Here is a 27062-nt window from a genome sequence, read left to right as displayed (position 1 = left end):
TTTCTGGTGTCCTCCGACAGCTCTTTCGTCTTCACCATAGTGGAGTTTGGAGTGTGACTGTTTGAGGCTGTGAACAGGTGTCTTTTATACTGATAAGTTCAAACAGGTGCCATTAATACAGGTAACGCCCCCTGCAGGAAGGCTGTGCCGATCGGAGTGTGTGATTTTTTTCTAGGCATCGTAAGCATGATGCAACACATGATTTGCTATCAGTGAGTCAGGAAACATGATTTTTTCTCTCATAGTTGAGGTCTAACTATGATGTCAGTTACAGGCCTCTCTCATCTTTTTAAGTGCGAAAACTTGAACAATTGGCGGCTGAATAAATACTTTTTTTCCCACCGTAGCATGCTGAAGTAGATACAATATGGTTGGAAGTGGACAACAAAACAATGTGCACAGCCTAAAACACAGGTTTACATGCCATTCACATGAAAACAGGCCTTGATTTTCAACAACTCTACTCAACACATGACCACACGGCTCATTTGTCACAAACAGAAATCAGTGAGAAAGCAACAGAAAAATTTGCCACTTTTCCTGCAATTATGAGTCAACTAGTCACTAACAGTCAGAGCCCAGTGAAATACTACCTTAAGAGTTAAATAACACAAGCCACAAAAACATTTGACTAGAACAGATAACAGATGTGTTTCAAACTAAGCAGTGGCACGTTAAATCAAAAATGGCAAAATGAAAACAGAACCTTAAACCTTTTAATGACATCAAACTGCTTAAAGAACACAGATTGGCAGATCTCAGTAGGATTTGGTTCAAAGAACTGGCTTTGGATCCAGTATTGTGTCAACAAGGACAGTAAACCCTGTTTGGGACGGTGTCCAGACTGATCAGGACTCTTCAGCTTTGTCCCGCAGCTCCTGAAGAAGAGGAGCCAGGACTGATTTCAATGTTCTGTACAAAGACTCATTCTTGTCTGAGGCTGGATCAGTCTGCAGAGCAAAAACAAACATTTCAGTTCCCAAACATTCATGCAGTCAGGATACACAGAGCTGTCCTTTACCTTGGTGAATACTTTGATCGTTTGGTTAAGAAACATTGTCACAACTTCTTCAGGCGCAGGCAGGAGACGAGCAGCACAGTCAAGGACACACAACAAAGTGAGACCAGGGCCCTGGCGGGTGGTAGGAGACAGGATGTATGATCAGAGGAGTATTTTTAGGCTTGCCTAAATACAAAAAAGGATTTAAAGTTGCAGCACCCTCTTTTATTTCAGAAAGAAAAGGGGAGATTAAACATCAGAACACTCCAGCAAGTAATGCCATCTTTCAAGCTATGACCAGAACATGGCTGCCATCTTGAAAGCTGCCATATTATATCAAAACCAAAGGGTGTCCTGTGACTTTTGACTCACCTTGTGTATACAGGGGTTAGACAATGAAAGTGAAACACCTGGTTTCAGACCATAACATCCCTTTCAGACAGCTTCCTCTTGCGTCCACAGTTAATCCTGTTGGATGTGGTTCATCCTTCTTGGTGGTATGCTGACATTACCCTGGATACTGTGGCTCTTGATACATCACAAAGACTTGCTGTCTTGGTCACAGATGCTCCAACAAGACGTGCACCAACAATTTGTCCCCTTTTGAACTCTGGTATGTCACCCATAATGTTGTATGCATTGCAATATTTTGAGCCAAACTGTGCTCTTACCCTGCTAATTGAACCTTCACACTCTGGTCTTACTGGTGCAATGTGCAATTAATGAAGACTGACCACCAGGCTGGTCCAATTTAGCCATGAAACCTCCCAAACTAAAATGACAGGTGTTTCAGTTTTATTGTCTAACCACTGTACATTCACTCATTCAAGGCACTACTGAGCCACACACCTATTTTTGACACTGTGTGGATCCTACTCATAGCCCTGTTGTTTACAGCAGGGAACAGCTGTAAGTACTTCACAGCGACGTGTTGCTGACCTGGACTCAAACCAGTGTCCACGTTGATCTAAGGAGTAGAAGAAGGGGGACCTACATTGGAGCCCGGTGTCACACCTGGAACAAGAGATTCAGACCCGCTCTCCCCTCGATCATCATGGAGAGCAGTGGCTCACTTCCCAACAAGCTGGAGGAGTTATTGCTGCTGGTCTAACACCAGAGGGAGTACTGGAGCTGCAGCATCATGGTGTTAACAGAACCATGGCTCCTGTTGGCTGTTAACATGCAGACATTCTACCTGCTGTGGGCATTCTCCTGTTATTGGGGAAGTCATTCCTCTCTCTCTGAAACCCAACATGACCTGTGATTTCCTCCATGGTCAGCTGGGGCGGGGGCATTACGGCAGCTGACAGAAGAAGTCTGTGTCTCAATTCAGGGGCTGTAGCCTACCTAGACTGCTGCCCACGTAGGCCACAGCCTACGCAGTCCTGGGGGTGGAAATCTTCCACGAGCAGTTAGGCTGGGGAATTTTGGAAATATTTCAAATTGGAAACTTTCAATAGGAATATGGAAATTGCAGGTAATTTAAACAAACTACATAATTAGAACACATGTAAAGTGTTGTGGACAAAACCTTTATTGTAAATAAAATATTGCCAACACTAAGATGATAAAGGAGTTAAAGAGCAGTTTCACACATTTTGTTTTCAATGTTGCTATCAAAATATTTACCTTGTCCAGCGAGTTGATAACATTCTGTAGGTTTATATTCTTCTCACTGAGAATCTTTACGTCCTCCTGAGTGATGATTGGATCTTTGAGCTGCTCCAGCCATGACCACATGAGACAGGAGAGAACCTGAGGGTCTTTCTCAGTGCACAGCCTCTCCCACGTTCCCTCTCTGGAGTTCAGCTCTGTCTGCAAATCACAACAAAGACTGACAAATGAATTTCACCAAACTCAAACAAGGACTTATTGGGGCCAGTTCAAAGTGGGGTTTTTAACTGGGACTTCTAGAAAACAGGAGATAAAAGATCAAAATGCAAAATGTAGTATCTGTAATCGGAAGGAGGTTCTTAAACAGAGAGAGGCCAATTTCAAGGTGTTTAGAAACGGAAATGATGTGAAGTCAAGTTTATTTTCTATTTAAACATATAAACATTTGAATAACAACGGAAGGTGACATAGTTACTTTATTATGGTACAGAATATAAATATATGTCTGAGAAACACATAATATTGCCCCTTTAAAACTGGCACCAATTCCTCACCACCTCCTTTTGCTAAGGATTTTTTTCAATTCAATTCAATTCAATTCAATTCAATTCAATTTAATTTATTTATATAACGCTAAGTCACAACATACGTTGTCTCAGGGCACTGTGCATAAAAAATAATGTAAAGAAGAAACCAGCAGATTGTGTTGAATCACTTCATCACAGTCTCCCATCCTGAGCAAACGGTGGAGAGGAAAAACTCCCTGCTAATCAGGAAGAAACCTCCAGCAGAACCAGGCTCAGGACAGGAGACCATCTGCCTCGACTCTCAAAAATGCCATTTAACAATGGAAATAAAAACCTCACTGCAAACTCTACTAGACATTTTCATACCTCCACTGGTGTCGTTCAATTCAGTTCAGTTCAGTTCAGTTCAGTTTAGTTTAGTTCAGTTCAATTCGATTATGTAGTGCGAAGTCACGATAAATGTCGTCTCGACTCTCTGTACACAAAAAAACAATAAAACTAAAGCCAGCAGATTGTGTTGAATCTTCACTTTGTCAATGATTTTTACAAATTTCACTAAACTAATTTAAGGCATCACCTGAGCTTCCTCCATCTCTCCACCTTTTATTGCATCGTCTCACTACTCTATATACTACCATGATTCTCCTGACAAGACATTATTGCACGTAATATAAGGTCAAACATGCTGAAAAACTGTGACCAGGTGTTGTGTTGTGTTGTGTTACTCACACTGGAATAACACGTTAAAAATTTGCAAAAAATTAAATTTAAGCTCCTGATCAAATAGTACCCCTAGGTTTCTAACAGTTGCATTTAGCTTAAAATGCAGGGCACTGACATCTGTAGTGGAAAGTCACCAAATAAAATACATTCAGACTTTTTATGATTTAAAAACAGAAAGTTTTTACTTAGCCACTGTGTACCAGCCATTATGCAGTCCAAAAAAAGAGAGAAACACGTTAGTCATGCCTAGTTTGAGAGACAAGTAGATTTGTAAGTCATCTGCATAACAGTGAAAGCACACTTTATACACAGATATAATGGTATGACTCCCGCTTACGCTTCATGTGCGGGGGTCATAATAAGAAAACAAAATGAGCACCTCTTCACTGGTGTTAAGAATTCAGCCGCTGTGGCATGGAGGTACAAGAATAACCCCATTACACATCGTAATATGAGTAGTTTTATTACGACCCCCGCACGCGAAGCGTAAGCTGGAGTCATATTGTTTTCATACTGTTTTTTTTCAGTGATTTTTGGTCAACCGTACCACAAAAACGGCTGCACCGATCAACATGAAATTTGGCAGGGCTGTAGATGAGTCTGACCTACACTGCACCAGCCAACAGTTTTACGATAAGCTGTAACAGATGATCATGCTATGCTAGCTGTTCCAACCCTTGACTGCTGCAGGGGCGTGTCTTAGASAGAGGCTTTTATACCAGAACACAGCCGCTGTGACGAAACCGTGGAGAAGACACGTCACAGCGGAGAGCCGTTAACCAATATGCAAATTAGCCTGCAGTACCGCTGCTCTACCCATATGAGCAGCAAAGACGTTTTTAGATAAAATATTACAGATTTGAACAAATACGCACAAAAACATCAAAATTAGCACAGAAACAGTACTATATAACATTTTAGACACATTCTAGACAGTTTATCAGCTAAAATAAGTAAATTTTGGGTTAAGTTCCTCTTAAACTATACCTAAGGTTTGCACTGATGACAGTAAAAGTTGCTGCTCCCTCAGACTAGAATCTACTGCAGAAAGATTTGAAGAAATTGGTCTCTTAATGTTTTTAGGGCCAATCTTAAACACTTTGTACATTAAATATTTGTTTGTAAATGTTTTAGCTGATTTTGTTCTCTACTTGAGTCCTATCTTATCTTTTATGGGTGTTTCTTGTTTTTCTTTTATCTATCATGAAGTATTTGACGGTAATTTAACATCTGTAGTTTTGGATTATGTCTGTTTGCTGCTGCTGGCCAAGAGTGGCAGCAGCAAACATCTGTAGTTTTGGTTTATGTAATGTCTGTTTGCTGCTGCCACTCTTGGCCAGGTATCTCTTGAAAAAGAGATTTTTAATCTCAATGAGATCTACCTGGTTAAAAAAAGGTTAAATAAATCAAAGAGAATACCTGCCACCAGGAGACTTTAGAGGAGAGCGCCATGTCCTTCAGGTCCAAGGCCAGAGCTCTAGCCACCAGCACCCGTCTGCTTTCTGAGGAGAGCTCGGAGTGAAGAGCAGCACAAGGCAGCTCTGCAGCCAGTCCTCTGTCTGGTCCTCTGTTCACAGACGTCTCACTGTTCTTCAGCAGAATAGAAGGTGGTGCATTACAAAGGGCTTTCCTTCCATGCTCAAATAGCTCCAAAGTCAGGCTGTGTTGCCGCTTTTGTAGTGATTTTTGGTAAATGATGTGCCTGGTGCCTGGATTTGCTTCTGTCTTTAGATCTTGAATACTGCTCAGGACATCTTGTGGACAAAGATACCACCAACTGGAAGAGTTGCAGGCTGCAAGGTTGCTGTGGGACAAAAATCTGTTCTTTAGATTTGTGTCTTGGTGCTGCACTTGTCCATACTTGTGAAGCAGAGAGTCACTGAGGCTCCTGCTGTTGGACAGAGAAGATCTGTGAGAACTTTCTAGATTCTGCTGCCTCCACAGAGGGTCGAGCTCATTGTCACTAGCGAGAGGTTGATCCCAATGAAGCGGTGGTGGACTGAGCGTATGCAGTGAAGAAGGTAGTACAGGGATCCCTTTTCCAATCATTTCTTTGCCAAGTTGTTGAAGAGCCTGCTGGGACACAGTTTTCTCCACCTCAGCTGTCAGGTCAGGAATCTCCAGCCACTGTTCCTTCACCATCACCTGTCTGTTGGCTGCAATGTTGAGGAGGAGCCTGCACACCAGCTGGACTATCTTTGGCACATTTTTCATCTGCCGAGCCTCGTAGCCATGCAGCAGGTGACGCTGCCTGATGAGGTACTGGGACAAGTTGACTGCGCTTGTTTTGGGTTCTGCACATGAAAAAATACTTCTCAGAGGAACCAGAAACTGGGCGAACTCTCTGACACACAGAAGCTGCCCTCTTGTCTGGATGGAGTTGGGTCTCTTTGCTCGTACAAACAGAATAGCTTGGTCAGCATTCATCCGAGTGGTGAAGACCAGGTAACAGGCCAGTAGCACACCTAAATAAAGATAAATACAAACACAAAACTCACATTTTTTAAATACAAACAAAGGATTTAATCAATTCTAAACAGATGGCATTACAAACCTGTCCTTCCAAGACCAGCGTGGCAGTGGACCGCCATTTTCCCTTCCTGAACAGCAAACGACATGACTTTCACCATATCAAGAATTGTGGTTAGAGATGCTACACCATAGTCTTTCCATCCAAAGTTATAGTAATAGACTGAAAACAGTAAAATTAAGCACTGGTCATTATCTCCAACTTAAATGTTTCAGCTCATCAAACAAATGTTAATATAACCCAAGTAAATGCAAAATGAGGATTTAATTTATAAACATGTGCAATGCCAAACCAGAACCATAACTGTTTCCATCAGCACAGACATGTATCAACATTTAACAATATAAAATCTGACCATGAGTATACAACTAATTTAAAAAAATTCTAGTCACTTTTGAGCTTTAAAGTTTGTATTCACCATTTTCCTATTCATAACTTCAAGATATTCATTAAGATGTTAAACAAAAATATTTAAATAGTATCTGTGCAAAGTGCAAAACAAGACCCAAACAACAATCCATCAATCCAGATGTTGACTTCATAAATCTGCCTGATTTAATTTCTCCAAAAATAGAGTTCAGCTGAAATATAACTGGATTACAGCTAGCTTGACTGGAATTAAATGAAAGTTTCAAAAAGAAAAAATAAGTAGTTCCTCTGGATGGGTTCTTCTTTAGTGAAACGTTTCGTCTCTCCTCCAGGACACTTCTTCAGTCTGATGAGTTTCAGGTGAACTCAGCCTTATAAGCACTGCCTCCACATGGACAAACAGGTTAGTCACGTGCAAAAGAGAGCCATCGACTAACAATAGGCTTGATTAGCTCTGTTGTTTGTAGAGTGTCATGTGCCCCATCACCTGACTTATTGGTTTGGATGCTGTGGTTCTTAGGTGCCGTGTCATGTGTATGTAGTGAATGCAGGCGGGGCTCAGCGTCCCCTTGTTTTTGTCTTTTTTTCCCCTCATTGTGTTGGTTATCGTTGGGGCCCTGATTCTCACAGGGGGCTGAGTCATACTTGCAATAACAGCGTTGTAGGAGGAGGACAACTGGACACGAAGGCCTCCACCTCTGTTTAATGGTAGTAATAATAATAATAATAATATAATAATAATAATAATAATTTTATTTGAAAAGCACCTTTCAGGACACCCAAGGACACTTACAGCAGTAGGCACATCGTAGAAGAATGTGTGAAATTACAGAGACAAGCTGGCATGAGTTATAGAGCATGGATTACAAATGAAGTTAAGATGGATATGCTAATCTAAAGAGGTGTGTTTTCAAAGCAGTCTTGAACACAGGAAGAGAGGTGATGTTTCTCAGGTCAGGTCGTAGAGAATATTTTTGGTGGATGGTTTTTCTTCACAAAGACGGCTTCCTTTACTCCTCTCTCAAACCAACGTTRCTCTCTATCAAGGATGAGAACATCTTCATCCCTGAAACAGTGACCGCTGGCCTGTAGATGAGTGTAAACTGCAGAGTCCTGGCCTGTAGATGAGTGTAAACTGCAGAGTCCTGACCAGACGACGTAGCTCGTCTGTGCTGGCTCATTCTTTTGAACAGTGTTTTGTTTCCCCAATGTATAACTGATCACAGTCCTCCTGATACTTAACAGCATATACTATATTACTCTGTTTTTGTCGGGGAACTGGATCTTTGGGGTGAACTAATCTTTGTCACAATGTGTTAAAGATGAACCCATCCAGAGGACCTACTTATTTTTTCTTTTTGATATTTTTTTTTACCTGGATTACTGAGATGCATCAGGACATAAATGAAAGTTTGTTTGGCCAGTGACAAATTAAAATTTTGTTTCTCTTAATTATTCATAAGCAATGAAGAGCTACTGTAAATGAGCTCAGGAGCTACTGGTTGGAGACCCCTGGTCTACACTAACATATAATCACAGATTGTCATCAGATAACTCATTACAAATAGGAGAAACTGCTCCATCAAACAGTGAATGTTTCGGTTCTTAGTTTAATCTGAATAAAATATTTTCACAGCCAAAAATCATTTATTAATTTTCATATTAAGGCTAAGATTATTCTATTAAAAAAACAGAAATCTGCTTGAAATGTGTCTTTTTAAACTTAGCAAAATTTCTACCAATGCAGAAAAATAAAAATCCTTAAACTTTGAAGTTATTTATGTTTATGAACACTGATTTCCAGACTCTCCACAGAACAGACAACATCCATCACTTAACTCCTCTTTTAGTCAGAGCAGGGCTACACAAGAACAGAATGCAACAGCAGGTGGGCGGGGACACTTACTGCCCGCCTCCATGAAAGTCTCGGGTCGATAAGTGAAACCACTTTCCTGCTCCAGTGGTTTTCCACAGCTGGCATGTTCACCGGGTCGCTGCAGGTTGATGACAGTCTTCAAAGAACACCTGAGAAGAGCCGGGCCCAGCAAGTTAAAACCATCCAAATGTTGCACACTAAAACAGAACTACACTGTGAAATAGGGGTCTACAACCTGCGGCTCTGGGGCCACGTGGTTTGTCAGGGCCTCTGCAGCTTCTTGGAAGCTTGCAACTAGGGTTGGGCAATAAATTGATTTAATCAATTAATTCGAATTTGCCATTTATAAAGATTTGATTTTGGGAAAATCAAGATTTTTTTTCCCCACCACTGCACTCTTTTGTGCTTCTGTAGTTCAGAAGTTATCCCACCTGTCCCTCAAGACTCTTGGTACACGACATGACAATATGGCAGCTAGCAAAGAGGATCTACTTCTCAAAAAAGGCACTGGTTCTTCAGTTATCTGGAACTGGTTAGGTATCACAACCTCAGACTTGGAGCAACAAACAGCTAAATCTGTTTAAAGGCTCTTGCTACAAAAAGCAGGAGTACAACAAATTTGTTTTGACACCTGAAACAGAGGCACTCCGTTAAGTGAGAAGCAAAATCGATTAAAATCGAAAATCAAATTTGGGATGAAAAAAATCTGTGAAATTTTTTTGGGCCATATCGTGCAGCCCTACTTGGAACCAAAATAACAGGAACATTTAATTGTTTGGATTTATACTAGTTATGTGGTTCTCTTCTTTGTACAACTTCATTTCACACACAGTGATATTTACCCAAAATTCTCCATAAAAAAAAAACATTTTCAACTTGAGGAAAATTTTTGTCCAGACAGAAAATCCTGACTTACACACCTGTTAAATTTTAGTACCTTTACTATGGAAGTTGTTTGTTTGCTTGTCTGTCTGTCCATCTGTACAAGACATTACTCAAAAAGTTACAGACAGGTTTTCTTTAAGTAAAAGTAGACTGTATTTATTTAACTGTTGGACGTCTGGCCACGATCTGCTGGCTTTCAGTAACTGTGGTCCACTGAGCAATGTAGAATAGCCCTTGTTATAAATTCTGTTATAGAACACAAACTATCAAAAATACATTTAACAAGGTTTTATGACATAAAAACACAACATCATAGTAAAAAACAAGTCATAAAAAAGCCGTACCTTTGAAACTGTTGGATTATATTATATTTCTCTATGATTTCAGTGGAAGGCCTTGCCATAGCCAGCAAATTGTCAGTAATCCTGTAAACCAAAAATAGCACAAATAAAAAGGTGTGGTATAATCAGTTTTTCACGCTTAAAAACTGAAACAAAACCTTTAAACTCACTAAAGCACATATACCAAAAAGTGACCAGTTCAGGTAACCAGTTTTGAAAAACAAAATTAGTCATGTTTTTTTTTACATTTCTACATGTTTTTTTGCAATCTACAGTTGAAACCATAAGTTTACATACACCATATAAAAAGACATATACAAGTAATAAAAATTTCCTTAGAATTTCTCTCATTCTGGCATTTAGCAAATAGAAAATTGTTGGTAATTCTAACGGGCCTAAAATGAGAAAGGTTTATTCTGATTTCATGTTAGACTGTGTGAAAAAAACGCATGTCATACAGTGCATGTAAACTTGTGTTTTCAACTGTACTTCTACAGATTATTGTCATAAATCATAAAACCTGTGTGCTTCAGCCTTCTTGGAGTCCTTAGGGAAAGTTCTTTATTTTGCTGGGGGACTTCAACTTCCACATGGGTAGCAACAGTGTGAACCGTAAGGGCATGATTGGGATGAATGGTCTCTCTGATTTTTTTTATTTTATTTACCGTTATTTAACCAGGCAAGTCCCGTTGGGATCTCAGATCTTTATTTCAAGGGAAGCCTGGGCCTGAAGGCAACTTATTGTACATGTTTTTGGTGGTGGGGGAAAACGGAGTACCCGGAGAAAACCCACACAAGCATGAGGAGAACATGCAAACTCCACACAGAAAGACCCCAGGTCCGAACCGGGGATCGAACCCTGGACCTTCTTGCTGTGAGACATCGGTGCTAACCACTGAGCCGTTGTGCCGCCCAAGTGGTGTTCTGTTGCTGGACTTCAGTCCTAACAAGTTTGTCCATCACATTCACCATGTTTGAACATAAGTACGTTCATAAGTGCACATGACAACATAACATCCTAGGTCATAGATTTATGACTGACTTTGTAGTCACGTCATCTGATCTGCAGCTATAAGAGAGGAGCTGAGCTGTCAACTGATCACCATCTGCAAGGCCTGCATCACACGGCAGGATAATCGTGCCAAATTCTGGCCCAATTTTTGCCCTGCCGACAATCTTAAGGACATCCAGATTATCGTGATTGCTCTAAAGACAATTTTTTTCCTGATGCATCTCAGTAATCTAGGTAGAAAAAAATTGGATCCTGAGTTGGATCAGATGACAAGGGAAGATGCTGGGCAGACTCGGTAGACCCTAATGTACAGTGAAGGTTTGCTGGGAACTTCTGGTGCAAGAACCCATTAAAAGGATTTTCAACCCACACATCTAAGAGAACTTTAACCTCATCCCAACAAAGGCAGGGGACACAGAGTCTGAGAAGGCCATTTTCCATTCTTTCACTGTCGAGTCGGCAGCCTTGAGCTGTGACTGAAAAGTTACTGGTACCACTCACAGTGGCCATCTTCAAAACTGGCGTTGGATACCCCAAGTGAGGGAATCTGTCAAGCCAAAGAAAGAGTCCTATCTTTGCTGGCTGGTAGGACTTCAGAGACAGCTGAGGAGTATTGCTGTACCGGGGGGCTCAACTCTGGCTGTTACGGAGGCAAAAGCTCTGATATGGAACAAGTTTGGTCAAGCTTTGAATAGAAACTCTCAATCAGCACTGAAAATATTATAGCAAACCACCAGGCAGATGAATAAATTGAAAGCCATCCTGATTTCCTTAAAGCTCTGGATGTTGTAGGGCTGTCCTTGTTTGACACGCCTTTGCAACATCATAGACGCCGAGGGCAGTGCCACTGGATTGGCAGACTGAGATCGTGTTTTTTTCTTCAAAAAGAGGGATCAGAGGGTGTGTTTGAATTGCAGGGGCATCACTCTCCTTAGCCTCCCTGGTGATGTCTATTCAGGGTTACTGGAGAAGAGAGTCAGAATGATAGTCAAACGTCAGATTCAGGAGGAATAATGCAGGTTCCATGCAGGTCCTGGAAGACTGGACCAACTTTTTACCTTCACAAGGGTCCTCAAAGAGTCATGGCAGCTTGCCAAATCAGTCTACATGTGTTTTGTGGACTTAGAGAAGGCATTTGACTGCGTTCCTTGAGGTGCACTGTTAGGAGTGCTTCGTAAGTGAAATTGTGGGTCTGTTGCTACAAGCCTTTCAGTTTGCACTGACGGCAGTTAGTCAGACCACTTCAGGGTGGGAGTTGGACTCTGCCAGTGCTGCCCATTGTCATAAGCTGCATTTCCATTGCAAATGTGCACATAACTTTGTCGATATTCTGTTAATGTCAAAAAACACAGTTTCGCAACTGCGGTGTTTCCATTAAATAAGAAATGCTATTAAAGTCACGCGTGAATATATTTGTTCGTGCAATAAGTCATTACAAACATGGCGGCAATGGATGTAAACACATAGCATATTGCTACCGCAACACTAGTTCTCATCTTCAGAAGAGACGTCGGCGTCTTAGAGGCTTTCAAGCGACAAGCCCCTTATACTTGGGAGTGGCTACATATGCGGTGTTTTTGGGAAATTGTAGTCAGTGAGTTTACTATTTTCTTTTACTACTTCTGTGATATTACTACTTCTACTTCTTGTTGTCTTTTTTGTCGTCGTCTTTTTCGCCAGTAGAAACAGCCAGTTGTTGATCATGTGACTCTCGTGATGCGAAAAAAGTGTTACCATTGCAGTTTTACGAAGAACACCAATTTCGATTCAATAGAAAAACCACCTCATTCTAGCGCAAAAACATTTGTCGAAAAACGTAATTTTTTCGAAACTGATGTGTTTCCATTGAACAAATTTATTTTCGAAATTCTAATTTGCGCAGTTTCATGGTCAATGGAAACGCAGCTAGTGATTCTGTTCATAAATTTTATGGACAGAATTTCTCAGAAGAACCAAGATGAAACTGGACTTCTGTTCTTGGATCAATCTGTTTACCTTTACTGTACCTCAAGAAAGTAAAAGCCAGATGAAATGTAACATCACAGTTCAGAGTGGGGTTGCTTTCAAATATATTGAATTTGTATCAGATTTAGTACCACAAAGGAAGAGGACCTGTCTTGCAAAGGGGCAAAACAATCTGGTTTGTGTCATATATGCCTGCAGTGTGACTGTAGTCTATAAATTTCAGCAGGTCTGGGAATGCCTTGGAATCCTTCCAGAAGTGATAGCTATGGAAAGAGATTTCTGAGCCTCCCTGCTAAAGCTGCTGCCCTGCAACTTACATTCATAACAAAGATAATTGATTGATGGATATAAATAAAATGTTCAGCTCTTTTAGGAACATGTTTTAAGCAGTTATGAATATTATGAGAATTATTTTACTTTAATGTTACAGCTGATATGAATTACACGAAAGCCCAGGCTGAACAGGACTGCACGACTCTCCAACATACCAGGATGAATAGAGTCCCTTGATGGCTTGCTCCTCATCACTCCAGCGAGAGGGGTTTTCATATTTACAGGCCTTCCCTCCACAGGTCATGGAGCACTGCATGTGACCGGGGATAACGTGCCTCAGAGTCTCTCCCATCTTGGTGTACTTGGCTGTGGGGACTCTTGTACTCGCTGAAGAAAACAACATGAAGTTTTTGGGGGGTTTTCACACATATTTTAGTTCAGACATTTTCTCGTGTGTAAAGCAGGGACCAAACTGCAAAACAAAAGGTAACAAGTGCTTTTTGGTGTGGTTCTCATGGATTTCACACTAATAGAAGCATCCGTGGGAGAGAGGATCTGCACTGCAGAACCTTGTAGAAAATTATGATTAACTAATAAGATACCAATAGACTCTCTGAAATGTTCTCCTTAGGTGTAACAGACTAATCCTGTATACGTCACAGAACAATGTGTTATTCAACATTCCAGTTATGACAAGATTGGTGGCATTATTGGTGTTAAACTTTATTCAAATGAGCACTGTCAGATTTGACAGTTTAGATCTGTTGTAATAAATAGTTTAAAATTTTGATTCTTCTTGTCTCTTTTACCTTTTTGCGACAACAGCCTTTAACAGAGTGGCTGAGTTAAAGCCCGGTGGTGGGCGCCTTTCTGTTTTTAATGAATCATCATTCAAAATTCATCCACTGCAGTGCAGGTCACGTGCAGCATTTGAAGTGTCACCATGACTACAATCTATACAGGTATCACTGGATACACAGATTTAAGGCAGCCTGGAACTACAGGCGAGTAAAGAGCAGCAGACCTGGAGCGGCCCCACCCATTCAACATCAACCAGTGTAAACTAATCCCATTCAAAGGGCTGTGCATAAAAATTGATATTTTTAAAAAACAATATCGTTTTGATTTTTTGTCTTTTAATATTGATACACCCCCAACCCTTAATGTGGCAGTAAAACAATGCCTGATTCCTGTTCAAAGCAAGGAAAAACAAGCTGCAAGTGAGATAGATGACTAAGAGAGATGGCCATCAGCATACTGGAAGTGTCCTTGTCCTTTAAAACCAGAGGTTCGTTTTTTTATAGTTAGAAATATGTAACATAATTTTATAATACTTTGTTGGTTTAGCTGAGTCAGTGGCATTAAGCAATAAGATTAAAGTAATATGTATTAATAATGAAATGGAATTGAGCTGCACTGTATCAAGAATCATATTGAATAGCCATGTCCTAGATCAGTGGTCCCTTAAGTTGGGGTCGAGACCCAAAGTGGGGTCCTGAAGCATCAAGGTGGGGTCCTGAAAACGTTTTCTGAAAAAATTACACAAAAAAATGACAACTTACAACATTTTTTTTGCCTTTGTTGTTACAAAATTATAAGATTAGTGTACTTAAAATGGACAAAAATAGTATAGTAAATAATGTTACTCTCTTGTTTATTTGACATGAAAACAATGTTTATCAACTGACAACAGCTGAGGGCTCAGGTCTCTGCTGCTGGTGTTTTGTGGGTCAAAAGCTGAAATGTTTGGGAATCACTGTCCTAGGTGATAACTAACCCTAATTCAAAGCAGATTCTGTATGCTCTTAACATTCTTTAATTAAAATATTTTGCTAAACACACATAATATATCTTGTTCATTTCAAGCTCCTTAGTAGTTATCACAAATTTTAAGTTACACTATTGCAATGTACAAATAGTGCAATACAAGTGGAAAATTAAGTCAAATTAAAAGCCTAGCATTCTGTGAAAAAATGCCAGCTGCAACCGATGTACAGATATGAAACAATAACAGCTGCAGATGGTTTAATTACAGGTTATATTAGTGCTGGGTGGTATACTGTTTTGTACAGAAAACCAGTTTTTATTTTTGTTATGATATGAATATGAATTTTCTGAATACCGGACATACCGGTTTAAATAGCCTGAACACGTTCAGAAAGTTTTGTCGCGGCCGCCCGTGAACTGTTTCCCGGGGGACACTTTTCCTCGCAGCACCGCTACGTGCATTAGCATGCTAATGCTATTTTTGGAGCAGCTTGATTGGAGTAACTGGTGCTGGGTGGTGTTTCAGCTGCTTATATTTACTGAAGTTAAAAAAAAAACATCCCGTTTTCACCATCGCTGAATGTAGTAAACACCTCTTCAGTCACGTGCACGGTTAGATTTAACGCGCTGTTATAATGGAGACTGGAGACTTTAACATGCTTCTATTGTGAAAAGCCCGGGGGGAAGTAGTTTTGTAGTAGAGCTAAGTTGACTGGTGTGCAAGGTGAGTCGTCCTTTTAAGTTTTATCTACACACAACGATAGGCCCGAAAATGATCTTTTCTCAACCCTTCACGATCGGACCTAAATGCATGATTACTGTCTACAACCAGGCAAAGAAGAAAAGACGTACAAGAGGAGGGAAACAGCCACACAGACAGAGGTACAGTAAAAGAAAAAAGTCAATAAACAATGTTTTTACATTTTATTAGCAGCTGAGCTGTGATAAAAAAAAATACTGTCAAATACTGTGAAACCAGTGTAATTGTTGAAAATACCATGATATAAAATTTGAGTCATACCGCCCAGCTCTAGGTTATACAGTGATACATGGTGTAAATGTAACAGAAACAAGGTCTATAGTCATTAAGGGCTGATGGGTGAGTTTTCTTTGGTACTGGAACCAGACAYGATGTCRTCCYCAACACTGGCACCTTCTCCTGGGTCAAGCTAAGGTTGAAGAGGTGTTGCAGAATCCCACAGAGCTGGTCTGCACAYGKCTTCAGGACTCTGGGGCTGACACCATCTGGACCTGCAGGGTCTGGTTCAGTCTCTCTAGCTGCCTCTTCACCTGACTTCTAGATACAGAAAAGAAGGAGGGGGTCCAAAGGAAGCAGCAGCATCTCCTGATTGATTTAGTTGAAGACAAACTTGTGGATGCAGATGAGCCCATGACTGAGGTTGAAGATAAAACATCTGAGGTTTGACAGGAAAGCTGTGGGTCAAAGGAGGGTGAGATGTCTGTTTGGCTGGGGGCAGGAGAGGAGGAAGATAAGCTTGTTCTTGAGCTGAACCTGTTGAAGAATATGTTCAGCTCATTTGCTCTGTCCAGACTTCCATCCATCTGATTCTCCTTTTGCTTGAAYCCTGTGATCTTCTTCATCCCTGACCACACATCTCTGATATTGTTCCTTTTCAGTTTACTCTCCAGCTTCCTTCTATAAACCTCACTGCTGTCTCTGATCTGGACTTTGAGATGCTTCTGTATACTCCTCAATAAATCCCTGTCTCAATCCATAAAGGCTCTTTTTTTCTTGTTTAACAGTTCCTTTAGCTCACTGGTGATCCAGGGTTTGTTATTAGGGAAGCATCGCACTGTTCTGCTGGGGATGGTGTTATCAACACAAAACTTTATATAGTCATCTCTGAGCAGTCAAAGAAAAATAACCATTTGGGACCCCTTTAAGGATCCTGAGAAGTTAAAAACACAGTGTTTCTAACTTTGTGTCCTTCATCTGAGGAATGCGGAGGTCTGTTAATGCTCAGTCTCTTTTTGGGGAGAGCAATGGGCCCACTTACAACTAAACTTTATTTAATTGGTTTATGATAACTGGATTCCTGCTGATCAGCGGAGGAGGGTTCTAGATTTATCGAAAAGTGAAAGCGACCCTGACAGTGGATCGGGCCTTTTAAAGAGCTGTTCGGGCGCACTTGAAGGATTCTGCCGGTTTGGAAGCACACAGACTCTCAGCTGGGGGAAAATTCGCAAACTGGATGTGATTATGAGGATCACAACTCAGGAGTGACCCTTCGGCATGTATGGACTGCATTCTGGGTGAGCTTCAATCGGTGAGAGGCGAGGAAGACCCCAAATTTGGCTGATTTGCTTTTTTCGCCACCTCAGAGTTTGCAGTAAAGACACTTCAAAAGAAGCACGAATTTCAAGGTTTCTTTGTTCCAAAACAACTGGATTATCTTATCTGGCTCCCAGCGGCACAGCCTTAAGGGCAGTGCTTATCTTAACTTCCCCAGGATGAAATGTCAATAAAGAGCTGGATTTGCTCCTACCCCATCACCCACCCGTGTTGGACCCGGCTTTGGAACTCAAACTGACTGAAAACTATTTTATTTGTTAGCGCCTTTCAAAACACCCAAGGACACTTTACAACATTAAAAACACAACATTAACAATAAAAAGGCAATAAATAACACAAAAATTAAAAGAAAATAAGAAATTAAAGTGAGAAGGCTAACTTGAACAGATGAGTTTTGAGTTGTGATTTGAAAGTAAGAAGACAGTCAATTTTACGAATGTAAGGGGGAAGAGCGTTCCAGAGTTGGGGAGCAGAGTGAGAGAAGGCTCTGTTTCCCATGGTGCTGAGGCAAAACAAGAGGCACGTTGAGATGGAAGGAAGAAGAAGAATGGAGGGAGCGTGAATGGGTAGTGATGTGTAATCAATCAGACAGATAGGGAGGGGCAAGATGGCCTTGAATGTGAACAGCAGGATTTTGAATTGAATTCTGAATGTGACTGGAAGCCAGTGAAGTTGTTGTAAAACTGGGGTGAGGTTTATGTGTTATCTGACCTAAGCCCTCCCCTCCCAGGCTATAAGGTTGTTTTAACTCAGTTTTCCTTTTGTGTATTTCAAGCTGTTGTTCTGTTGTTTTGTTTGTCTAAAGGTAGCGCAACTATGTTTGCTGCATGACCTGTCTTAACTGCCCCCTCCCACCTTCCCTGAATGTACAGCACCTTGTGAATTTATTTCTGTGAAGGCGCTATATAAATAAAATTTTACTTACTTACTTATGTGGTCCCCACTCATAGGTGTTCTTTATCCATCCCCACTAGGGCTGCCACAAACGATTATTTTAATAATCGATTAATCAACGATTATTTATTCGATTAGTCGACTAATCGGATCATACGTTAATTGAATATAAAACATAGAGCTTATCACGTCAGAATGCATCTGCTATTATATAACCATTGTTAGATTTTAGCTATATGCTAACTAAAAATAATTGTTGTGGAAGACAAGTTCTGCTCTGCAGATATTGCACAGGTTTCTCTTTCATTTTCTTAAAATGATCCCACACTTTGAGCTCTGTTGTCAGGTAACCATGATACCAGAGCCTGTCTGTATAATGTCTTGTGACGTCCACGGCCTACCCCAGTTACCACTACTGTGCATGTGTGTCAAGGACAGAAAGGTAGATGTGACAGTGGAAGGTGTCAAAGCAGTTTGGAGAGAAAAACAAAGTAAAGAACAACAACAAAAAAAGAAAACGATTAATCGATTATTAAATTAGTCATCTATTATTTTAATAATCGATTAGTCGTCGATTAATCGATTAATCGTGGCAGCCCTAACCCCACTCACCATAACCATAACCATTATCATAACCAATACCATTATCAAAACAACAGCAGCCTTCAGACACTTGCCTCTCTTCACATTTGGATGGATTTTTAAAAACTGCACAAAAGGAACTTGTAAATTTTTACTCTTAATTTTATCCTATAGTGGAATAAATTGCTCTTGTTTAGTATAGTTTCTTGACAGGTATTTTGCTTTAACCCATGTTTAATGCCATTCAATATATAACAGTATGTCTTTTGTTGGCGTCTTTTTGTAACACGATTTGTATTCCATCACTCTTGATGGGCCATCTTGACCAAGACTCACTGGAAAGTAAGAAGGTTTTTCTCACTGGAACCTTCATGGTAAAATTAAAAAAAGAAAAAAAGAAAGAAAAAAACGCTTTACTTTAAAAAGAGAGACGGACATTAGTCCTTTGGTAGACAAGCAATGATTGACTCGATTATCTCCCAAAATAAATGTACATCCAAACAATGCCTTTTTTTAACAGAGTAAAGGTTTAGGAGAATTCCACCTTCAGGTACTGTGCAGGACTGAAAATATATGCCATTATCTCTTTTAAGACCTTTAAACAGTAGTATGATGGAAAATCTTTGTTGATTTGACAGTGCCACTTTTTAAAAACCATGTACATTACTTGAACCCAGTAACCGGCCGTGTTTATACCAAACTAATTTTTCAGATAGCAGAAATACTTAAAGGTAGAGACCAACCAACACTTCAATTAAAGGCAAATAAACAATATAACATCCATTTTATAACAAATGTTTAGCTTCATGTATCTGAGTTCAGATTAATGGGTTATTGGGTAAACAGTATAATAAATAAAAAACTTAAATAAATAAATTTATGTTCAAATAAGGCAGCCTAGATTAGGTGAGTTGGTCGATGTTAGTCTCAGTGCTACACAAACAACAGAGCAGGGCACAACTGTCTTACTTTATAATAAAGCTCACTTACCTGTCTCCATTTCTGCACTTATCTCTCTTGTCTGGAAATCACTGACAGTGTAGGGCCGGTCCGTCAGTACGGTGACACCAGCTGCCATGGCAGGGACTGCAAAGTGGAAATAAACATTACTGCAAATGGAGAACAGGACAACCAAACAGTTTAGTAGCTCAGGCTTTGGTTGTGCTGATGATGCAAACAGTCACAGAGTGGAACCACAAATGAGACAGGAGCAGAAGTGGAGTTGCTTGGCAAGGTACCTCCGGGGAGGGGAGGAAATGTGCAAAATGAGCCACCATGATAGCAGTTCATGTGTCAGGTGGACCACAGAACATGAAGGAGCAGGTAGTAGTGGAGCAGCTGGTCACATGAAGAACCAACACAAACCCTTTAGTTAAGACTTTATTCCTTTAGTCTACAGCAAGAACAAAATAACACAAACCTGATTATTAAAATTTCCTAGCATTCAGAATTTTATGCTAAGGATGTTTTTTGTTGAAAAATGGAGCTGGAGCTGTTTTGGTGAAACCTTGAAAATAATGTTTTGAAGTGTGTGTTGTGAATGACTCAACAACTACCACACCAAACCTACAGCTCAATGTCTGTAAAAATTACTGACTTGGGTTATTTTTGTACAGGCTAAAGCCAATTAACTACCACTTCTAATCCAATCCAATTTATTTATAAAGTCGTTTAAAACGCCTCCAAGGGAATAAAGTGCTGCACAGTACAATACAGTAAAATCAAACACAGCAATAAAAAATAAAACCAGGGGTGGACATAAGGATTTTTTTCAGGTTGTCCAGCAGACAACCTGTTGACAAAATCTGGTTGTCCGCAAAACATTTTGGTTCTCCAAAAGAATCACTAAAAATGTAATTTAATAAGTATATAGTTCTGTATACAAAGTTTACGATATACAAATGTTCTCAGTCAGCAGGTTGACAGTTTCAGGGGCTGCTTGAGGAGAACTTCCTAGTTCTCCTCCTCATCCTCTTCTTTGAAATAGAGAGCAAAAATATTGCTGCTAAAACTTTTCTGCAGCTAGAGATTACCCAACATCCATAAGCTTTCTGCTTACAGGTCAAATATTTTCATTTAATTAGGAGTATACTGTCTACATGGCCTTATTAAAATTTACAGTTTAGTGTTCTTAGGACTGAAGAGGGAAAGAAATAGAGGTAAACTGCTATTTTCTGTTATTTTAGTGTTTTCAACTGAGGAGCTTTGATATATTTATTTTAAAAAATATAGCACAAGATGATCTCTGCACAGAAAAAACATATTCTTTCTGTATCTTTTTTTAAACCAAACTGACACGTTTCTCCACTAAAATAATTGTGTAATTTAAAGGCATTGAAACAGCTGTTTCAATTTAGCAGATTTATATGATTAACTACAAGCACCTGAAGCTGACTCAGAGAACTCTGTGATTTTATAAAAAAAAAAAAAAAAATCCAAGTCAAACATGGACACATCTTTGTTAGAAATAGGGGCATAAAATATTTTGTCACTCATATTTTTACAGTGTTCATATTAAAGCGTGCTCCCGCAACGTGCGGCTCCTTTGAGAATTAGGAGTTCACGTGCCAGTTGCACATATCTGTAAGACAAAAACATCGCTCCAAACACATGAATATTTAAATAATAAAAAGAGTTTAGACTCTTGAGTCCCGGGCAGGTAGGAGCTGTGCTGCAGGTGGAGAGGTGCAGCAGCTGTGGTCAAGCTGCCTCTCAGCCCTCACTTTACAAACAACGGTCAGGTGAGCTCTCACAGTTTTATTGTGCTCGTGAACACATGATGTTATGGTGGAAATGCTGTGAGGTGTTCTTAGAAATATAATATATATGAAATATGTAATCCTTGGTGGAAAATAGTCCAGAAAACGCTGAGAGCTTTCTTGGGAGTAGTTCATCTGCCCTCCGACTGAGGCTGTAGCTGTGCACACCTGCTGTCAGTCACAGTACGACCCGTCCTGCTGACTGGGTAAAACATTTGACTGTGGTTCTCTCTATTGGGTGAAAGAACTGCCATTTTAATCCCTAGACGACTTTAACAAGAACTTTCTCCCTTTCATTTTGACCAATGACGAAGACCCGCAGTGGAAAACCTCTAGGTCTTTTTTTCTTGGTTGTTCATCAGACAACCAGGAGGCGGAATCTGATTGTTCAAAATGAAAATAGGTTGTCTCGGACAACCTAAACAATGGTTGTGTCGACTACAGATGGGACGTTCGCGAACGATCCAAATCTTTTGAACGGCTCTTTACAACGAACGATAGGAGCCGAGTCGCGGGCAGTAACGAACCATTTGTAGTTTTATTTATTTTATTCCTCTGTTGGAAAAATATGAGTTGTTCAAAATGGCATGTCCGAACTAACAGGAACCAGCTGGATTTCTTCTTTAAAACTTTATTTTCAGTCTTCTGACTCCAATCAGGTACATTCAGCGCTCAGCAGCACAGGCCTCAGTCAGACCTTCGGCTGAACCAAAACAAACAAGAGCTCTGCTCTGAGCAGACACTCTGCAAAACACTGACAACTTCTTTTTCTATAATAATGAATAGAGCTTATAATGTACCTTTCTTCTTGGTTACACCCCAGGAGGTGTTACCTTTTACATCAGACATCAGAAATGACGTCACTCAGTTTTGTTTAGATTAAAAGAAAGAACACATGATAACATACACACCAACTCTTATTCTGTTATGGCCTTAAAGCTGCAATGATCAGAAAGTATAAAATACAATACTGAATCTAACAATCAATTAATCAGTTACAAAATTACTTCACCTCATAAAATCTTTATTTTTTCATACTTAAATTGCTCCCGCTTTCCTTTTTCATGAAAAACTGGCAGAGTTGTGGAGTACAGAAGTTCACGATGAAAGAGGGAGGGGGCGTTCCGCTTGACAAACACATGGTTCCACCCACGTGACGGGATGACGTCATTACGTACAGCTACGTGATGACGTATTTCCCTACGTGATGATGTAACACGTTCAAAATCGAATGGCTCTGTTGAACGGCTCTAGGAAACAAACGACTCCCCAAGAACCAGATCCCTTCAAAGAGCCATTTATCCCATCTCTAGTGTCGACCCCTGAAAACCAATAACAAACAACATCCAAAAATGTAGCAAAAGCCAAAGAATAAAAGTGGGTTTTAAGTGAAGATTTAAAAGCAGCCTGTCTAATGTTCAAAGGCAAGTTCTTCCACAACTTAAGACCCAGAGTGGCAAAAGCCCGGTCTCTATTGAGCTTACACTACAGTAGGAGAACTACCGAACTAAAAACACATGAAAGTTTCAGGAAATGCTTAACGCACCACAGAGATCAGCTGACTAACGTTTGAAACATGTCTGAGCAGACCTGGAAAACTCTGCTGTCTGTCCGTTAGCAACTGTTAGCAATGTTTGAGGCGACCCCCGACTACAGCCTGGATCTCCATGCTGCAGATCGAGTGCCTTCCCCAGTCAAAGGACAGCGAGTCAGACCGACCACATGAGCTCAATGTCCTGGGGGAGGAGCCAAATCCACTGCACCTACATGCATATTATCAGACGTGTAGGGTTGATAAGTGCCTTCCAACCTACTACGAATTAGAAGAGGGACAGTCTGCACACAATGTATGGGACTGATAACCGCCTAATAACAGCCATTTGTTAGTTTGACAACATTCAAAGCAGGTGCACCAGGAAATTGCTTCAGTCCACACTAACCAATAAGGACGTGTCTTACATAGTTCCTCCTTAGGCCCAGCCCCAGATGTTCATGTTCTGAGTTCAAAACTTTGAGTTCAACCAAAAACAGAGTTTCAACCAAAATGTTGTGATTCAACCAAGGATTTATGACATGTGAAAAACAAGTTTCTGTTTGGCAAAACGTTTTGATTGAATTATTTTTTATTGAAATTGCTTTTTTGTTTGATTGAACAATTAAAAAAAATCACCTCCATAGGAGCAGGCCGCCCTTATAAACTGAGTGAAGGAGAATAGTGAGAGACCACCTGAGACCACTCTTAATGAGGTACAAGCAGGAAAGGCAAAAAGACACTGCTGAAGAAAACTAATGCAAAATCAGCCAACATAAAAACTGTTACTTGGTTTTAGATGTGGTAGTACAGAGGTTAGACAATGAAACTGAAACACCTGTCATTTTAGTGTGGGAGGTTTCATGACTAAACTGGACCAGCCTGGTGGCCAATCTTCATTAATTGCAGATTGCACCAGTAAGAGCAGAGTGTGAAGTAGGGATTTCCTGATCAGATACTCAGTATCGGTGGCAGATATGGCCATTTTTTGAAAATCGTGTAGAATCGGATTTAATCATGTGATCGGGCCGATCCAGTTTTCGCAACAACAGAAGTCAAGACGCACACAAGTATGCAACCATGTCCACAGTGTGGGAACACTTTTCAATGGAAAACAATGATGCTGAAACTGCATCTTGCAAAATCTGCAAACTGGATGTTTCTCGTGGTGGGAACAGCACGGCTCGCTTTAATACTACCAACCTTGTCACTTGGAAAGAAATAAAAAAATAAAGCTATCGGATCGGTATCAGAAAGATTAATCATTAAAAAAATCAGATTCTATCGGGAGCCAAAAAATCTGGATCGGGACATCCTTAGTGTGAAGGTTCAATTTGCAGGGTAAGAGCACAGTTTGGCTCAAAATATTGCAATGCACACTAGGGTTGGGCAATATTGGCAAATAAATTAATCACGATTAATTGTGGTATTTAGCCGATAACGATTAATTTGACGATAATCCCCGAGTCCCTGGACACTCTTATGTCCTAGTCACATGACCATTTTATAGGGAGAAAACTGGCTCTTCGTAAAAATCTGTTCCAATTAGTGTCAAAATTAAAGACTTAAGGCTATACATCAAACTTTTAATTGTGTTGATAGATAAATAAATTACACAACTTTTTTTTAATGTTTGTTAGATTTGAAGCAGAGGAGCACCAAGTGGTTGGTCTGCCGGGTGGCATTAATCGTATTAATTGTCAAGTGCCAAAAATTAATCGATTAATGTTTTTCTGACGATTAATTGCACACGATACGATTATGCCCAACCCTAATGCACACAACATTATGGGTGACACACCAGAGTTCAAAAGAGGACAAATTGTTGGTGCACACCTTGCTGGAGCATCTGTGACCAAAACAGCAAGTCCTTGTGATGTATCAAGAGCCACAGTATCCAGGGTAATGTCAGCATACCACCAAGAAGGACCAACCACATCCAACAGGATTAACTGTGGACGCAAGAGGAAGCTGTCTGAAAGGGATGTTATGGTCTAAAACCAGGTGTTTCACTTTCATTGGCTAACCCCTGTAGCTGAGAGTCATGACTCACAATATCACAGACAGTATAATATTTAAAAGATCTGGCCAAAGCAGCTACAGCTCTGTCATTTCTCATTATAATATGATCTAAGCCTAAAGTCTGGCATGAAAGATCACGGGCCTTTAATTCTGTTATAATTGAAGAGGTGAGAAGTTGTCAGTGAGCATTACATCATGCTTTCTGTTCAGACTAACATTTCCTAAGTCTATGAATAATGCACCATGTAATGTTAGAGCCTGTGGGGTTTTTCCACTTTTTACGCTGCAACCCACACTTCCCTTTACAAACTCTGCTGACACCAACGGCTCATACGATACATGCTGATGTGTCTCTAACATTACAGTCAGAGAGAAACCTGCTTCAATCAGTCTGATGTCAGATCACATGACATCAGTGTTACAAAGTTCTTTAATGAGCTGCTGAAGAAAATCTGTTCTGCATAACAGATGTGATGCATGAGCAGAAGATAAATATTTTCCCTCAGCTGTTAATGAAGATCAGGATGAATGCTGGTTGCTGTGGAGTCGTCCCAGTGGACACTGAGAAGCAGTGAGCTGGAGGACGTGGCAGAGATGCTGTGAAAGCTGAGAGTTTTCTGTCCTCATGCTAATGAGCGTGGGACGTGAGATCTTTTCCACTGAGTGCTAATAAAGAAATATGGCCCATGAGATGGTGTTTCTCACACCATGGTTAATTTACAATAATGTGTCTGCAGGGACTCTGCTCAAACAACAACAAATCAGCAGATTACATTCTTCACAACAGCCTGACAGTGTTCTCTGTGTCAGCAAAACACCTCTGTGGGGCTGGAAAAACATTTTAGTCCAAGCTGAACTCCTCTAGAAGGTTTTATTTATAGTTAGAGTTACATTTCTACTAAAAAAAACCTTTTCCTTTTAGGTTGTTTCCTCAGATCTGTCGATTTCCCTTAAACATATCAGAGGAAAATCAGAGAGACATTAACTGACCCAACGGAAAACAACCCTTGTAAGAAAATAATTATTTTCAATTTGCCTGGAAATTTGGGGTGAACCTTGAAGTTCTGAGTAGTTCTGATTGGCCAAGCAACCCAGGTGGGTGAAATAATGTGAACCAGTATCTAGTGAGGGACCGCTGGCGGGAAGAGTTTTACTCACAAAGTTCAAAGAATATTTGAATTAATTATTTAAACTGAGGTGTTGTTCTTTAAAAACTATTTCATTTAAGTGGATACTTGTGAAGACATTACTGGTCTATTTTGTTAAGTGGAAAAATTGACCAAACAAAATACTGGTGCTACTGATGAGCCAACCTATTCTCACTCCTGACTCGTCACATATTGATTCTTGGTCAGGTAGCCGTCTGCGTCCAGTTTTGGATGCATCGGGTACCACCCCCTCACGTTAGTCATTAATGAGATGAGACAGAGGAGGAGGAGCGCGTTGCCATATTTTGGATAAGAGCAGGAAATGCACAACAACTGACCATCCCAGACTAGGAATGCGCGATATAAACGATATACAGTAGTAACAATATAAATTTGTCCTATGATAGAGATCTGTAGTCTACCGGCCAACCGCGCAATTCTTTTTGATGATGTAACCGGCTGATAAAGGATAACAGTTCAAAATGCAACTATCAAAAAACTTCCTCTCAGTCACTGAGAATAATTTATTTATCACATTTTAAAGACCGATTATAATCTGGGCCCTAAAGGGTTAATGCTCCTGACCGGGACTGTCTGACCTGCGGGGTGTGTGTGTGAGTGACAGAGAGGAGCTCAGCCTATGAGCTGTGGACTAGCAGCTCATTTTGTCAGGATTTCTTGTGTTTTGAGTTCACAAACTACTCGTTAATTTTGTAAAAGTTTAGGAACATTACCGCTTGTAGCCGCGCTGCTAATCAGCGCTATTTATTAAAACATGAATGGACACCACAGCACAGTGGAGTCACATCTAGTGTAAATCCAGGGTTAGACTTTATTTCATTCCAGAAGTTCTGTAGGGTACAATGAGTAATAAAGTTACCTGGTCCATGGAGTGGATGGTCAAGCATAAACCTGGCAACTGCGACATTC

The 27062-nt window shown here is 40.3% G+C and overlaps 1 protein-coding gene across 4 annotated transcripts in view; it reads right to left on the bottom strand.

Annotated features, from left to right (window-relative positions):
• Window positions 1-46: 46 nt before the first annotated feature.
• LOC106536455 (protein tyrosine phosphatase domain-containing protein 1) overlaps window positions 47-27062 on the bottom strand; it is a 28943-nt gene continuing 1927 nt past the window's right edge. The window contains exons 2-10 of one of the 4 annotated variants that reach the window (XM_014033739.1): window positions 19663-19758; window positions 13331-13502; window positions 9869-9949; window positions 8670-8788; window positions 6419-6556; window positions 5284-6329; window positions 2630-2815; window positions 1022-1132; window positions 47-950 (exon numbers count right to left, since the gene is read on the bottom strand). In XM_014033739.1, coding sequence (XP_013889193.1) covers window positions 849-950; window positions 1022-1132; window positions 2630-2815; window positions 5284-6329; window positions 6419-6556; window positions 8670-8788; window positions 9869-9949; window positions 13331-13502; window positions 19663-19750 — 2043 coding nt within the window. In that variant the 5' untranslated portion in view covers window positions 19751-19758 and the 3' untranslated portion in view covers window positions 47-848. Of the gene's footprint in view, window positions 951-1021; window positions 1133-2629; window positions 2816-3373; window positions 4111-5283; window positions 6330-6418; window positions 6557-8669; window positions 8789-9868; window positions 9950-13330; window positions 13503-19662; window positions 19759-27062 lie in introns of those variants that run through there. The other 3 variants (XM_014033741.1, XM_014033740.1, XM_014033742.1) reach the window with 3 other exon arrangements.

This window comes from Austrofundulus limnaeus, unplaced genomic scaffold, assembly GCF_001266775.1.
Source record: "Austrofundulus limnaeus strain Quisiro unplaced genomic scaffold, Austrofundulus_limnaeus-1.0 Scaffold1824, whole genome shotgun sequence".
In the NCBI taxonomy this organism is placed as follows: Eukaryota; Metazoa; Chordata; class Actinopteri; order Cyprinodontiformes; family Rivulidae; genus Austrofundulus; species Austrofundulus limnaeus.
This window is presented reverse-complemented; position numbering and strand designations above follow the sequence as displayed.